The 16,488-nt window shown below is 34.8% G+C and overlaps 1 protein-coding gene across 1 annotated transcript in view; it reads right to left on the bottom strand.

The window, feature by feature from the left end:
• The window catches only part of LOC107731975 (rab proteins geranylgeranyltransferase component A 2-like), a 64,396-nt gene that overhangs the window by 38,951 nt on the left and 8,957 nt on the right, over positions 1–16,488 (bottom strand). Inside the window, exons 2-8 of the mRNA XM_016543201.1 lie at positions 8,361–8,427; positions 8,047–8,119; positions 7,752–7,882; positions 5,997–6,348; positions 4,797–4,913; positions 4,114–4,234; positions 2,518–2,740 (exon numbers count right to left, since the gene is read on the bottom strand). Coding sequence (XP_016398687.1) covers positions 2,518–2,740; positions 4,114–4,234; positions 4,797–4,913; positions 5,997–6,348; positions 7,752–7,882; positions 8,047–8,119; positions 8,361–8,427 — 1,084 coding nt within the window. The remainder of the gene's footprint in view (positions 1–2,517; positions 2,741–4,113; positions 4,235–4,796; positions 4,914–5,996; positions 6,349–7,751; positions 7,883–8,046; positions 8,120–8,360; positions 8,428–16,488) is intronic.

The following is a 16,488-nucleotide window of genomic DNA, read 5'->3' as shown; positions in this document are numbered from 1 at the left end:
TTTTTTTTATTGGTCTTATGGAGTATTCTAATTTGTTGAGATAGTGAGTTGGTGGGTTTTTGTTAAATGTGAGCCAAAATCATCACAATTAAAAGAACCAAAGACTTAAACTACTTCAGTCTGTGTGCATTGAATTTATTTAATACACGGGTTTCACAATTTGAGTTGAATTACTGAAATAAATGAACTTTTCCACGACATTCTAATTTATTGAGATGCACCTGTAAGTCGGTATAAATTTTGTAATCAACTGTGAAATTGAAATCAATTTCTGAGTGAAAATTGTTTGTACACCAATTTTTTTACTTCAGTTTCGTAGTGACTTTAAAGGAATAGTTCACACAAAAACGCACATTTTGTCATCATTTAATCATCCTCATCTTGTTCCAAACCTGTTTGAGTTTCCTTCTTCTGTAGAACATAAATGGAGATATTTTGAAGAATTCCAAGCTACTCTTTTCCATTTAAAGAAGCTTTTTTTATGCAAGTAATTATTTATTTTTTAAAAAGATCCCAGGGTATCTGACGAATTTTTCAAATCAAATTTAAGACTTTTTAAGACCTTTAAGACCTGCAGAAATAAAACCAATGCTGTATGTCCCTACAGAACAAGCCTATATAATCTCAAAATAAATCATGTAACTCAGATTAAACAGGCAACAAAACAGGGTAACTGCAAATTTAAAATACTCAAGACATGTTTTATTCAGTATATACATAAATAATTAAATTGGTTTGTGTACTATATACCAATATATTTGAATTTGAGGTCAACTGATATTGGATTTTGGTGATAATAATGTGTTTAAAGAAAAGCAATAACTAGGTTATTGTGCCAATACTAGTAAAATCTATTTAAATAATGTTCTTAGTCTTTCCTTCCTTTCCTGAGCTGAATTAAATGCCAAACAGAATATTGTGTGACCAAGATACCAAAAATGAAAAGATGCATCAGTTTAACAATCACATTAGACCACATCATGATTTTTGTATATCCCTCCCCATATTTAAGACCTCTTAAAACTATAATTAAGACTTGTGTTATATAAATATAGATATTTAAGACTTTTTATGACCTTAAATTTGATAAAACTGAATTTAAGATATTTTAAGACTTTTTAGGACCCACAGGGACCCTAGGTCAATATTGCACACTGCATTCCAAGTTTTCTGAAGCCATGCAAATAGCTTTGTTGTTATTTGCTATGTTTTCTAGGCTATGCTTTCATGTCATTTGTGCTTGATGACCCAAATAACTTTCTCTATAAGGAAAAGAGCAACCAGGGCATTTTTCAAAATGTCTCCTTTTGTGTTCTACGGAAGAAAGTCATACAGGTATGGAATAACATGAGGGCGATTACATTAGCATTTGTAGGTGAACTATTTCTTTATTTATTTAGCAAACATGGTCTTTCCCCTTTTTCTGAGATGCATTTTACAACATCCATTTTGTAAACCATCATTGACCATTAAAAAAAGATTCTCAGAGCTCAATTTTAAAATGAAGTTACGGAGAAAAATAAAGTCAGCGGCGACAACTGTTTCTTGCGTTCCCTCTGCAGATGACGGACAGCTTGCAGGTGGGTTCATGCCTCAGTGCGCTAGGATGCTTATCTGAATGTCAGCAAGGGTGATTAGTGGAAAACTATGGAAATCAAAAATGCTAATTAATCTGCCTCACAGACAAGGTGCATTAAAATTCACAGATCTCTCAGATGAGACACGCCAAGCTTAAATTTTGAGGTGGAGGGTTAAGTTGCCTTTATGTGGAATTATGATAAAATCGTATTACAGAACATGATTACATAACAGCAAAAACTGTTCAGAAACTTCAGATGACACAAACACAAATTTAATAGACTAATATGAAATATTGATGTCTATCTGACACGTTTACATTGTAAGCGACATTTGGCAATTGCTCTGATATTATTGGCCTGATCTATTTCAGCAAATCAGCTATACAACCTTATTGACGTAAACAGACTTTTTTCTAAGAGCAGAGCTCAAAGCAGAGATTGGAGTCATATGTGCATTTTAGATAAACACTCGACTGCTCTGCTCGTCTTTGGGGAGATGTTCTCTGTAACCTGGCCTGACGCCAGCTCATGGTTTCTGTGATGATGATTCCTCTCAGCGGCATGCGGCTGAAGACTGCTCGTCTCCAAGTGCCACCGTTTCACAGCACTGCTCCCAGCAGACTCAAAGTGCTAAAAGCAAACACTCACGGTCCTGCGGAGCTCTGACCCTCCTCCTAACGGCCTGCTTCCTCCCTTCCCCCTCAGAGCTGAGAGTATGTGATTTGTAAAGACCGTAGAGTTGAATATTAAGGGGTATATATCATGTTTTCTGTCCGAGTTCCACATTTGTTTTTGCCCAAATGTCATTCTTTTTGAGTTAGAGTTTTTTTTTAATATTTTATTTTATTTCAAGTAAAATGCTTTTATGGTTTTAGTTTGTGAAATGACCTGACAAAGTAATCTGCTCTGTTCTGTAACAGTATCCTATATAGTTTACCTGCAAAAGCATTGTGGGATTTCTCCCAGGCCGTACAGAGGGAACAGGAAGGGAGTGTTGCCGTAGCGACCCAAGCATCGCAGGAAGTGCTGCGTGGCCTTTAGTCCTTCCTCCGTAAGGGTCTGCTGCGTCACCATAGCGATGGAGTGCAGGACGAAGTCTTGCAGGTTCTCAGTGAGCTTCTTGTTCTTCAGGAACTCTCTAAATGGTTTCTCGGTATAGTCTAGAAATAAGGACAATTTCAAATCTGTTACAGTGTAAAAAGATAATGAGACCTCCCACTAGGCCTGTCACTAATGAATGAAAAGCTTGTGTATTTTCAAAATGGTTATTATTGCATGTTGAATTACACTCTAATGACATAAAAGCAGTAATTTACCTTATGTCAGTGTGACTTAAATTCAATAAAGCTACATTTTTAAAGGCAACATGAAACAACAATTCAGTGGGCAATATCCACCTAATTTTGTAATGCGGAAGTAAGCTATTTTCTATGAATGTGCGAAACTTCTGATTCATTTACTGGATTAGGTAAATAACAAGAAGAATAGCAAAATGCAGTAAACGGTAAAATTACTTGTGCTACAAAGCAATGTGTTCATGATTACAATAATAAATGAAAATAATATGATAAGAAATACCAGTTTGCAATATCAAGCATAGCACACTGTTTTTGTACAGTTAAAATAACTGGAAGCGAATGAGACCGGAACCCTCACACATTCAAGTTACAAATGTCCTCACCTGTTCTAACAATAAAAATAGTTAACACGGATAATGGTACTGGACATTTTTTAACCGGCATAAATTTGAGTACTGTTTCTATTGTGGTATTGTGGGAATTGGCTTTTTTATATTTATTGATGATTATTCATATTTGGCAAAAAGGTCTTCGATAAACCATGGTAGGACATCCAAAAAATAAATTGTGTAAAAGAAAGTGCATAGATCAAAGAATACTCTTATCACAACCTAATTTTTGCTTGGATTAAAAATTGAAAATAAAATATTTAAAAAAAAAAAACTTTTAAAAAAAATTTAGTTTCAATTTACATTACATTTTAATCCTTTTTTTAATTAATAATTTTTTTAAAAATTTTCTGTAGTTTTCTTAATCACTTTTCTGAAAATGTGTATGTATATTATTTATAATCTATCATTTTTCATTCAAATTCGTGTGACATTGTCATGAATATTTAGAGGGAAATAATGTAAGGTGGGGCTTGATTTAATGCACTGCCATTTGATTGGATCGTGGATGTTAGGCTATGATATTATTGGTTAATAATATTTCCCCTGCACACACTTGCTTGGGTAGTAGGCAAAGAAATGTATTAACTTTTGCAGAAAATATTTGAAATATTTTTTCTTTAAAAACAACATGCACTGATTAATAGTGCACAATAAGACAAAGAACATTCATTAAGAAAGTGAAAAAAAGTTCAATTTTGATTTCATGTCGACTTTAAGAACAAAATTCTCTACTTCACAGAGATTTCTATTCTGACCTGAAATCTACAGTAAATGTCTGCGATAGATCTCTGATGTTCCATGTAAATCAGAGAGCTGCAGGGAAACAAACACATGGGGTCATACCCTGGTACTCCTCTGGGTGCTGCTCAAAGTCCAGACAGAAGGTAAGAAACTTCATCAGCATGCGTTTCTCAACCACAGTCAGCTGTTTACTGGCAAACACATCCGCCCGTGAACACGGTACCTTCAGGGGAGGAAGAAACAGGACAGCGCAGGTTAAAGTACTGACATGCATACACAAATATACATATTGCACACAATCAGTAAAGAGGAGGAAGTAACAATTGCGAGAAAACGGCTTACCTTTAGCCCTGAATTACTCACACAGATGGATTGTGCATTACAATGCTGCATTTAATATTTTTAGTGAAATGAGAAACACCTATTGCGTCAATGCTCTTATCAAGTACATTAGCAAATAGAAATGGATAAATCAAGCAGCAAATCAATTTAATCGTTTTATCTTAGCTGAACTGCTCTAAAAATTTTGAATCAGGATGCTTCATATTAGACCTAAAATATAATGCAGTCATGAGGAAAACATGAAGTACTCAGAATTTTGGATTGGGAAAGAAAAATAAAATAAAATATAATAATCATTGCGAACCTACATAGGACAAGCAGTTTGGAAAAATGGTTGCATGTCAAAAATGTCAGTTAATGCTAAATATCAATTGTCCTTTTGAGCATTTTTACATTTATTTGATTCTGTTAATAGGATTCACTGAAAAAGATCAGCTCCATACCTGCTCCACTTTTCCATTTCTATAGGTGAGGATGCGGCCGATGTTCTTGAACTCCGCGTAACGGCTCACATTAGATTTGATGAGCAGATCCACCAGTGCACCACGTGAATACATCAACTTTGAAGGGGGTCAAAGAGAACACTATAAATTTCATTTCATTGCCTTCTAAGTTCATTTAAAGCTAGAAGCCAGACTGCGATCACTACGTGATGGTGTTAGAAAGTCATTTTAATCGTTTGAAGCTAGGGATGCAATCGTGAGAAAATTTTCCCACAGATTAATAAACTTGTGACAACATCGATATTACAGATTACACCACACATTTTACAAGATATCTTTCACAAAACGAATGCTTGAAAATGGTGGATTCATTATTATTCTTAAAAACACAACAACAATACAATAGTACACTGTAAACCCTAATGCTCACAATATTTAATTGGTTTGAGTAGGGCAAATTTAAATTAAACAAATTAACTTTCATGATTATTTAGAACTTTCTTTTTCTTCATGAAACTGACACATTTGAAGTAATCTGAACTGTTTCATTGTTTTGAGTTTAATAAACTTGTTTCTTTTAATTTAGAGAAACTTAAATTGAACCCAAACTCTGTTAGGGATTTGTGAAAGAGTAAAGTTAAGTGAGAGATTTTAGTAGTGTCTGATGTTTTGCTATGCTAATTTAGAAGCATGAGCTTAGTTTGACAACAGGTATATGTTCAGTTTTCTAATGTTGCCTTATTCATTCAGCAATTGCTGTTAATCAAATCATTGTTACCAAGTAGCATGTTAGAATTTACTGAATTAGCTCGTTAAAGCTAGTTACGTTTCTACTACTAAAAATAATGATAATTTTAAGTGTGATCAAAATGCATGAGTTAGCTTACTCAAATATTTCAATTAACATGTATGAGAAAAAAAAATCTGACAGCACTGAACTTTGAATTTCTTAACTTACATCACTCGGGTGGCAAGTAATCCCTGTATAGCTGTACAAACGAGTAGCACAGACTACCGCAGCAAGCCTATTTGAAGCATTTATTCACACATACAGGTGTAAACGTGACGTTAATGACAGAGCATTTACTATTTCTATACCTTTAGGTGTCAGAATGCTTGTTTTTCGGTAAATAAAGCAGTTATTGGTTTCCTATTATTTTCTTTTTATTTAATATTCTGATTGTCATATTTAATACAAACCTTGGAGACAAGGTCGATGTTGAATCTGCGTCCCTCTTTTACCAACTTTTGATATGTTATCTTCTTTTCCACCTCTACAGGTGGATCTGCTGGGCTGCTGATCAGCTGCGACTCTTTCTCTTCCTGTGATTGGCTGGGTTTTGAAATGTCGGATGTATGCTGCTCCTCCTTTGGCTCAGAGACTTCGTGCTCCTCGTTCGGCGTCTTAGCATCGGATGCTGTGGCGTCATCACCCGTAACCGTGTCCTGAGCCTCTGAGTCACCGTTGGTCTCTTCTGATACAGTCTCAGCATTCACTGGCTGAAAGCTTGTTAATGGGGCCTTCGTTTCCTCTTCTTTCTCTTCTTCCTCACTATAAATGACACACAATAAATAGCATTTTGATGCTCTTTGATGTTGTGTGACAGATCACTTTAGCCACCTCAGTTCAAGCGTCACATGAACCGTTCTTCTCCTCCTCTTTACTACTAGTTATAGCACCAAATAAGCATAAATGAACACGAGAAGCTATGTTGAAAGAAAATGAAAGAATTACTGAAATGTATCATGTGTCTCATTTAATCGCTCAATCAATGTTTCAACCGCAACAAAACAGCTTGGAAAAATCATGCCACATAACGTTGCATTTACCTCAGGAAAGACATCCTTAGCTCAATAGCTGGCCAGAAAAAGGATCTCAAGAGAGAAGCGATTTCCTAAATTAATGCACTATATTACATGTTCATAATATTTTTACTTAACCTGTTCTTCAATATTTAATGTATGTCTGAATAATCTGTCAAGACAACAAGTTTTTTTATTAAAGCCATGATTTAAATGGTTAGATTTCCTAAGAACAGCTGGAGTAGAAAGATAATTGGATCATTAAAAAGTTATTATAAAACGCGCAGTATGTGCAAATTAAATGTTTGTATACAAATCATAAGTTGTTAATTTTGACCTTTAATATTATAGTAATGTTCCAACTGATAGAGATCCTTGTATAGTTTACAGCATTAACAGAGATATTTATTTTCCTTGAGAACAACTGCCATGTATTGTACATGATATATATCTAAATGAATCAATATGAATAAAATTGAATCAAGATCGGAATCATCTGAATCAAATCGCAAGCTTGCAAAAATAATCGAATCATGCACTTTGTGTCAATAACCATGTCTAATTTTTAACCCTCTATTGTATTGCATGTTACATTAAGGGAACAATTGCATTTTCCTCTTGGTCTATGTCCTGACAGTCATTTTAAAATATCTTTCTGACACTGTACACCTTGTGGTGGACTTAAATTTTTTACCTTGAAGTTCAGCCACATTATTATTATTATATATATTCAGTCATCAAAAATATAATTCACAATTGTTAGTGAGAAAACCTCATATTAAAACATTTAGAATTGAAATGATTAGGATTTTATGAAGAATTGCATAGATGTGCAACATTGGGTGATGTTTATTATTGATTCTATTTATTATTATTAACTATCTGCCTTTTTAGTGCTTTTTGCTTTAATATTGAAGTGAAATTTAAATGATCCTAGAAGTCAATTCAGTTAGTTTGTTATGCAGCATGTTTATTATTCTGACATGTTGCACAATACCTTAAAATATCGACCAAAATTTTATTTTAAAATTCAATGAAATTAAAAGCAAATGTGCATTCAAGAGACGAAACACACAGGATCTGCCATCATAAATTTGTGAAGGACCAATTTTAGACTGTGTGAGCTGTAAGTGAAGAACAATTAATACTAACCTGGCATAACAGAAAACTTCTAAGTTGGAAATAGAGGAATCGACGGCGCTGAGAGGCACCGCATCCTCTCCCTCATCAATCAAGCTCCTCCATACTTGCTCCAACTCTGTGATCTGTACCTCCTGCTGATTCTGAGAACACACATTATAAACCAAAATCAAACACTGGCTACAAAACCACAAGGTGACCCACTACTTAAAACTGCTAAAAAGTAGTATCAGTTAAAAAAAATGTTATTCGGTTGATACAATTCACATAAACTTGTATCTGAGTGAAAATGATAAAAATAAATGACCTTATATTCCTCGATCCATGACAGCAGGCCATTGAATGTGAAGCTTGCCCAGTTTCCAGCATAGTAGTTCCTCCTGTAAAATGAAAAAAATAATCATTTATTCAACATCATTCAAGTGTTTGTTGTTGCTCCTCTTTTGTAAGTCACTTTGGATAAATGCTTAAACGTAAATGTTTACATAGATCACATTTCACTGACACTGAGCATCAAACTGCACTTCACTTATAGGTACAAAACAGAAAAAAGCAAAACTGCCAAGCAATACATCTGAGTTTTAAGGAATCTTCCGGTCTTATTAGTGTCTTGTGTAGTACCTGTCTAAATGCAGAACGCTCTGTCCGACTCTGGAGCAGGCTGCCGCAATGACAGACTCGGTGAGGCCTGGGAAATGAACACAGACAGAAAGCATTGTCACCGACCACCATTGTGATCACTCTCTGAATTGGAAGTTTCCCTCAATTTGCGAAATGCATGCCATTTCATGCACACATCGCTGAAATAGCAAAGCAGTCCGACTGCTTTTACAATTACGTTGACGCAAAAAGCATTAAAGCTCACTGAAGGCTTATTCACTTTAACTGCTGCGGATACGTCCAGTTAGAAACAGCAACTCGGCATAAGGACAACTACACAGCTAACAATATTGTATTTCATTCAATCTTTCATCTCCCAATTCTTATAAAGTATGTCACTAGATTTTAACATTGCACTGAAAAGTCAATTATGTTGCCACAAGTATGTTGCCGGTGAACCAATGGTGCATCAGACAGTTTGTATGAGGACACAAATGACACTCAAAAATCATTTCAGAAATCAAAAAAATTCAATTAATAAAATGAAAAATGGCTTAATCAATGGATAAATGAATTAAATAATTCATTGTGTGCAGATCAAAATCACTTAAAACACTTAAGACCAAAACTACTAAATTAACCAATTACTATTATATAAATAATGATATATCAATGAAAATTATTTTAATTTCTTTTTTTTGTATATAAAGTTTTAAAGTTATGTTAACAAACACAACCAAAAAAGGTAACTAACATAGAATAACAAAATACACACAATTACACAAAATTATTTTAATTTCTGATTAAAAAAAGTTCATTTTCATAATTATTTGTATATTAACATATGCTAAAATGTTTATTTTAAGTTTGTTTATTTATCTTCTTTATATTTGATTATTTTAGATGATCGAATTCCATCTATTTATCCACATTTCTCCAACAATCAGTGGTCGATTTTTCAATACATTGATTGATTTACATTGAAACTAAAACTATAAAAAAAAGTTAATTGAAATAAAGCTGTTAACTGAAATAAATGTTGATAGAAATAACGCTGAAATGAAAATAAATATATTACAAGTATAAGAAGAAACAAAATTAAAAATTTGAAATGTTGCCTTCCAAGTTGAAGCAATAAACATAATGGAAATCAAAAACTGAAATCAAAATAAATGAAACCTAAATAGTAATATATAAAAAAACAAAAATCATGAAAATGCCAAATGGACAAATGACTAAAAAACCTAAACACTACAATAACTTTCTCAGTTGATTTATCAATTTCTTAACTGATTTAGCAATTTCCCATTTGGACCACAATACATCTGGAACGTTCACATACAAACCAAAAAAAACTTGTGTACCGCCACAAAAAATAAGAAAATGTAGTAATAACTACCATATAAGCAAGTGGAATATGACTGTTTTTGCACAGTTTATGAAACTGCAAGCAACATGAATCTGGCAATGCTAAAGGCTGCTGATGCTGCACAGTATTTGGACAGTCATTTACATAAGGTAAACATTTCCCGGATAACTCGCTGACTATTAAAATTAAGTGCTCGTACAAGCTCTAACTAAAGCCAAAGTACCAATGGATCCAATTGGTATATTTACTAGCATACATACTGCTTGAGCTGAGGTTTACATACTTCGCAAAGCTGCACTAAAAAGGCAGAGGGAACGCGTGGGGTCCCTGAGAGCAAGATTGAGCAGCACCGGGGCTGAAAACAACTCCATTAACCTGCTGAAGCGTTCCTGTCCCTCCATCTTTCTTCTTCTTCATCTGGCCTTGCACAGCCCCATCTCACACACACAATGGAAAAGTGATTTATTCCGAGCAGGCCCGTCGTATCTTTCCTAGTACTGGCTATTTCACTGATGGAGAATCCTGGGATTCCAGACACCCACATGCTCTCCTACAATGTGACCAAAAACCTTTGTCCAAATTTAACAGCATGACATCAACCCTGTTGACTTTCATGATTCCTGATTTATCATTGCATGTTATTGTAAAATAAAATAAAAATGTTTATCTTCATAATCTTTTATTAAAATTTCACTGTTGGAAAAAAAATAAATACACATTTTCAACCCCTCCTGTCCTCTATATTCCTGTGTATAATGCCAAAATAACACAATCCAATTCCTGTTGGATAAAATCTCGTCCCACAGTATTGGTAATAGGATTGTGATATTGTTAAAATTTTACAGCATCACATCCAAATTTGATGTCCAAATTAAATAGCATGACAACGAAATTCACCATGTTGAATTTCATAATGTGTGTTCCTTAATTTATTGTGCGGATTCAATGTTGCATATTGTAAAATAAAACAAATGTTAGAATGTTCTCTGTAATCTTTTATCAAAATGTAAAAACTTAAGATCCATTTTTCACAATCCAATAAATTCCCGAAGGATAAAACAGAGTTCCATAATCTACTAGTGCATCCTTATGTGCATTACAGTGACATCATTTCAAAAAGTCACCTGAACTGAAAAAAACTAATTATATTTATGGAAAAGAATTACATTAATTCATTTCGCCTGTTTATAACAGATGCATCTCAATTATGCTCCTACCAGATCAGCGACGGTGCGAGGAGCCTCAATATAACTGTCCAGATAATACTGAAGATGTTTTAAAAAAAAAGTGTAAATAACCTCTGGCCGCCATCATTTAATGCCATTTATCCTATCCAGTATTGATTTTTCCACATCATGTTTGCTAAAGACAAACATTACCTGCCATAAAGTTCTGATGCCACATAGACATGCTGGGCGATAAATAATAGATTTGAGCTGGCAGGACTTTGATGACCGGGCAAAGCCCGAAATGCTTTCAGCAGGAATTGTATGAAATCATAAATCACTCTTCATTTTAGCGAACATTCCAAATGGATTCTATCTCTGCACCTTGAAAATCATTTTTCGGTTATTTATAGTCGAGGCTGAGGGAGCGCCCATGGCACGCCTCCAGGAGCTCGACTGTTTTCAGAGAGAAGTGCTACAAGCTGTATCTGTCTTTTATAAATCTGATAAAACTAAAGACTCTTCGGAGATATGACACTACTCTATAGGTAGGTACTCAAGATTAACATGAGATTGGCAGAAACTGTGTGTCTGTGTGTTACGTCCCCTTTAACAGCCTCACTGAATGCTTACATTGTATGGAGAAGAGATTGTAATTAAAAAAATAATAATTTTAAACACCTTTTGTAATTCATATAACAGGGGATCCTTGTCAGCCGATCTTTTTATGCCAGCCAAAAATGTAAGATACTTACTTAAAGCACCCCCATGTTAATATTTCAATAATTGAACAACACATTCAAATGTTTACAGTTCTCTAATTTTGCTTCAATGGTCACACTGGTGTTTTAGGAACCCATTAAAGTTGAATATAATAATAATAATAATTATTATTATTATTATTGGTAACTAACTGGTGCACATTACTTTCCCAAATGCTTGCATTATGATATCAGGGTAGTGACATAATCTGACCCCTCAAAAAATATATCAAAATGGATTTTAATTCTGAAATTAAAACCATGTTCCTCATAGAAGAGATCTATTCAAGTCATTGTATATATGAAATGCATTTATTATTATTTTTTTTTTTTGTAATTCTGAATTATTTAGTATGAGTATCATGTCAGCGACCCACAAACCAATCTGCAAAATTAAGCGGCAAGGGAAAAGAAAATCAGTATAAATTCATACCCCCTTAAAATGAAGCAAGTTCAGCACTGGTCTAAATTAAATCTAGACGCAGATGTCTAACAGATAAACATCAAGTTTCAAAGTCATAAACCCCGTTACAATGATCACTGACAATCTACAAGCAGTCTGTGACTATGACGCCCATCGGAGGTCCTACTAACAATCAATTCCACACTAATGCTCAAGCGCCATGAGAAATCAATCACCTGAAAAGAGCACAGGGATATCTGTGAAGGTGTTCTGTAATCACATGACTGCTAATAGAGGCTATTCAAGCTAAAGGCACATGGGGTCCAAGCAAGATGAATAGTTACATTAACCCAGGCTCAAAGTGCGGGCCGGTGAAATGGCTGGCTTGTTTTCTTCATTGCTGCTCTATTAGCGGCAGGTGAGGGAACAGCTCTGATTTAAGATGAACTAAACGTGCATCTCAGTCAGGCCTGTCAGCTAATGATTGCTGAGCCTGTAACGATGCTCTTCAGTAAAGAGTCTTGTAACTTCACATTTTCTGCATCCTTTAGCCTCTATAGCGGCTGTGCTTCAGTGTACATTCATCATGAAATACTGTTAAATAAATAAAGTTACCGTTTGAAATATTACCAGTTGGCAGAATAGCTGTCAGTGCATTAGTGCATCCTAATGCGCGGGTAGCAGCAATTCCAGACAAGAGCTTATGTCTCATTGGTTGGCGAGTGTTTAATTGCAGCATATCAGGGTAGTGACATAATCTGACCCCTCAAAAAATATATCAAAATGGATTTTAATTCTGAAATTAAAACCATGTTCCTCATAGAAGAGATCTATTCAAGTCATTGTATATATGAAATGCATTTATTATTATTTTATTTTTTTTGTAATTCTGAATTATTTAGTATGAGTATCATGTCAGCGACCCACAAACCAATCTGCAAAATTAAGCGGCAAGGGAAAAGAAAATCAGTATAAATTCATACCCCCTTAAAATGAAGCAAGTTCAGCACTGGTCTAAATTAAATCTAGACGCAGATGTCTAACAGATAAACATCAAGTTTCAAAGTCATAAACCCCGTTACAATGATCACTGACAATCTACAAGCAGTCTGTGACTATGACGCCCATCGGAGGTCCTACTAACAATCAATGCCACACTAATGCTCAAGCGCCATGAGAAATCAATCACCTGAAAAGAGCACAGGGATATCTGTGAAGGTGTTCTGTAATCACATGACTGCTAATAGAGGCTATTCAAGCTAAAGGCACATGGGGTCCAAGCAAGATGGAATAGTTACATTAACCCAGGCTCAAAGAGCGGGCCAGTGAAATGGCTGGCTTGTTTTCTTCATTGCTGCTCTATTAGCGGCAGGTGAGGGAACAGCTCTGATTTAAGATGAACTAAACGTGCATCTCAGTCAGGCCTGTCAGCTAATGATTGCTGAGCCTGTAACGATGCTCTTCAGTAAAGAGTCTTGTAACTTCACATTTTCTGCATCCTTTAGCCTCTATAGCGTCTGTGCTTCAGTGTACATTCATCATGAAATACTGTTAAATAAATACAGTTACCGTTTGAAATATTACCAGTTGGCAGAATAGCTGTCAGTGCATTAGTGCAGCAGCTCCAGATGAGAACTTATCTTATTGGTTGGTGAGTGTTTAATTGCGGCGTGAAGAAAAACCTTTTTAACACACTCACTGAAACATGTGGTTTAAAAAAGTGTAGACTTCAGCGTGAATAACTTCATAGGAATACATTGTTTTGATTCATTACGTTATGATTCATTTAACAAATGATGCTTGAATGGAATATTCATGCTTGGTGTGTGAATAGGCCTTGACCTTCATCTGATATATGTGAACTAAATCAAAGAGATACTTAAACCTCCCAAAAATTTAATATATTTTGTTTATTATTTATTGTTGTTATTGTTTATTGTTAATATTTTTTTAAAGTATTATATAATTTAAAATAATTTTTTACAATATGTTACCATGTATTTTTTTTATTGCAGTACAAATAATTTTTGCATTAAGATAATAAAAATTACAGGAGGAAAATGTGCTTATGTAGAGACCTGCACTCCCGCGGGACCCAACGCAACAGGGTGCGGCGCGGGACAACTCTTGATGGGCGAGTGCGGGTGCGGGCGGGAAGAGACTCGTGTGTGTGTGGGATGCGGGAGAATAAAATGATTCGCGGGACTCCCGCAAAATAGAAATTATCTAAACATAAAGTGTCTAAAACATATAAATTGTTATTTATCTGTTGCACTAAAGCAAAAAGAACAACTAATATTAACATTAAAATGATTAACGCGCAAGCTAGACATAGTTTCCATTTATAATGTAGCCAATCACAGACTCAGTTTTTGATTTCTGGAACGCAATGGCCAATCAGAGGTGATTAAGTTAGAATCTACTCACCGCAGTGCTGAAATTGCGTGCTCACGAATCCTCTCATTTTAGACACTGTGAAAGATTCATTGTGCATATATTTAGTGTTATAACAGAGCTTTATGAGATCGCGATTAACTGAGATGTCAGCTTTTTGTGATAATAAAGGAAGCGTGCTGCTCGCATTCTGCCATGCCAAACCATGCATGCAGCAGCCAATGTTTGCTTTCTGTAAAAAATAACAATGGTTGTGAATATTGATGCTTAGCCTAAATAACAAATATTTTATCGGAAGTGTTTATGCTGGGATGTTGTGGAGCTTAGGAGATGTTACAGAACCATTTCATGTAAATTTCTTCAATGTACTGAAAACAATCTACCTAAATAACAAATATTTTATCGGGAGTGTTTATGCTGGGATGTTGTGGAGCTTAGGAGATGTTACAGAACCATTTCATGTAAATTTCTTCAATGTACTGAAAACAATCTATATAGATTACTTTTATGTGGGCTTTTGTGGGCGGGAGCGGGACAAAACATGAATGTTGCGGGCGGGAGCGGGACCGGGACCAGATAAGATATATTTTTGCGGGAGCGGGACAGAATCTTGCGGGAACGGGCGGGAACGGGACTGAAAAATCCGTCCCGCGCAGGTCTCTACATCACAGTGCAAAAAAAATCCTAATGGTCCTAAAACAGGCTTCATTTTCTTTGAGCAAAATATTATTTCATTTTTTGAAATTGTGGAGAAATATGATCCAGAGAAGTTCTACATTTGTTTAATGAGATTTACTTAAAAAAAAAAAAAAAAGTTTTATGGCCAGGAAGAAATGTGACCCTGGACCACAAAACCAGTCTTCAGTCGCTAAATCAATTTTGCTTGGTTGGAACAGCAGCTACGCTAATTATGTCTCTATTTGTTTCTCTGTTTTTGCCACGGGATTGACATAAGCTTCAGTCTGGATCCAGAACACCTGAGAAGAGATGATGCCAACCCCTCAGAGGACTTCAGATGATGCCAACCCTGAAACAAGATACAGAACTACCACATTTTGCTATTAGTTTGATTGCATCATATAATAATTTCTGTTAATAGTGTTCATCGTCTGTTTTATTACGTCTTAAATTGATTTTTCCGTACATTTCTGCCATATGTACATTAATTGACAGTCACCACTGATAAGCTACCACTAAATATTGTAGAAACTTAATTTGCTGTAAAGTTGCTTTGCAATGATTTGTATCGTGAAAAGCGCTGTACAAATAAACTTGACTTTTATGCCAAAAATCATTAGGATATTTTGTAAATTTCCTACTATAAATGTATTAAAACGTAATTTTTGATTAGTAATATGCATCGCAAAGAACTTCATTTGGACAACTTTAAAGGCAATTTTCTCAATATTTAGATTTTCTTGCACCCTCAGATTCCAAAATTTTTAAATAGTTGTATATCGGCCAAATATTGTCCTATCCTAACAAAACATACATCAATGGAAAGCTTATTTATTCAGTTTTCAGATGATGTATAAATCTCAATTTCGAAAAATTGACCCTTATGACTGGTTTTGTGGTCCAGGGTCCCAAATATTTACAAATGGTAAATTCTCATCTCAAACCATTGCCACATGTGGAAAAAAGTTCATTTTAGACCCAAGGGGACAGGTATGGCCGCCTCAGGCTTTTTATGAACAGGCTGCAGCAGGTCTTTTACATTATAGCTGAGAAGTTGAATGTCCCAAAATGTGCTTTTCAAAATTCCAAAAATATTCTACATTTTGTCAGAAAAACAAAAATTTGGAAATACTGTAGGAAACTAAGTCATAGGCCAAACACAATTTAATTGGTTACCAACAGTCAAACAATTTCAGCTTGAAACTGGCCACCACATTAGGGCTGGGCGATATAGCTAAAAAATGTATCAACGATATAATGTTTCATATCGTTTGGTATCGATAATTTTTATAACCTTTTTTAAAACAAAGAGCAATAGATTTTTTTATTTTTTATTTAACCACTGTATTTTTAAATTAACCCAATTTATTGAGACAAA

This window comes from Sinocyclocheilus rhinocerous, unplaced genomic scaffold, assembly GCF_001515625.1.
Source record: "Sinocyclocheilus rhinocerous isolate Xijiao unplaced genomic scaffold, SAMN03320098_v1.1 scaffold128, whole genome shotgun sequence".
NCBI lineage: Eukaryota > Metazoa > Chordata > Actinopteri > Cypriniformes > Cyprinidae > Sinocyclocheilus > Sinocyclocheilus rhinocerous.
This window is presented reverse-complemented; position numbering and strand designations above follow the sequence as displayed.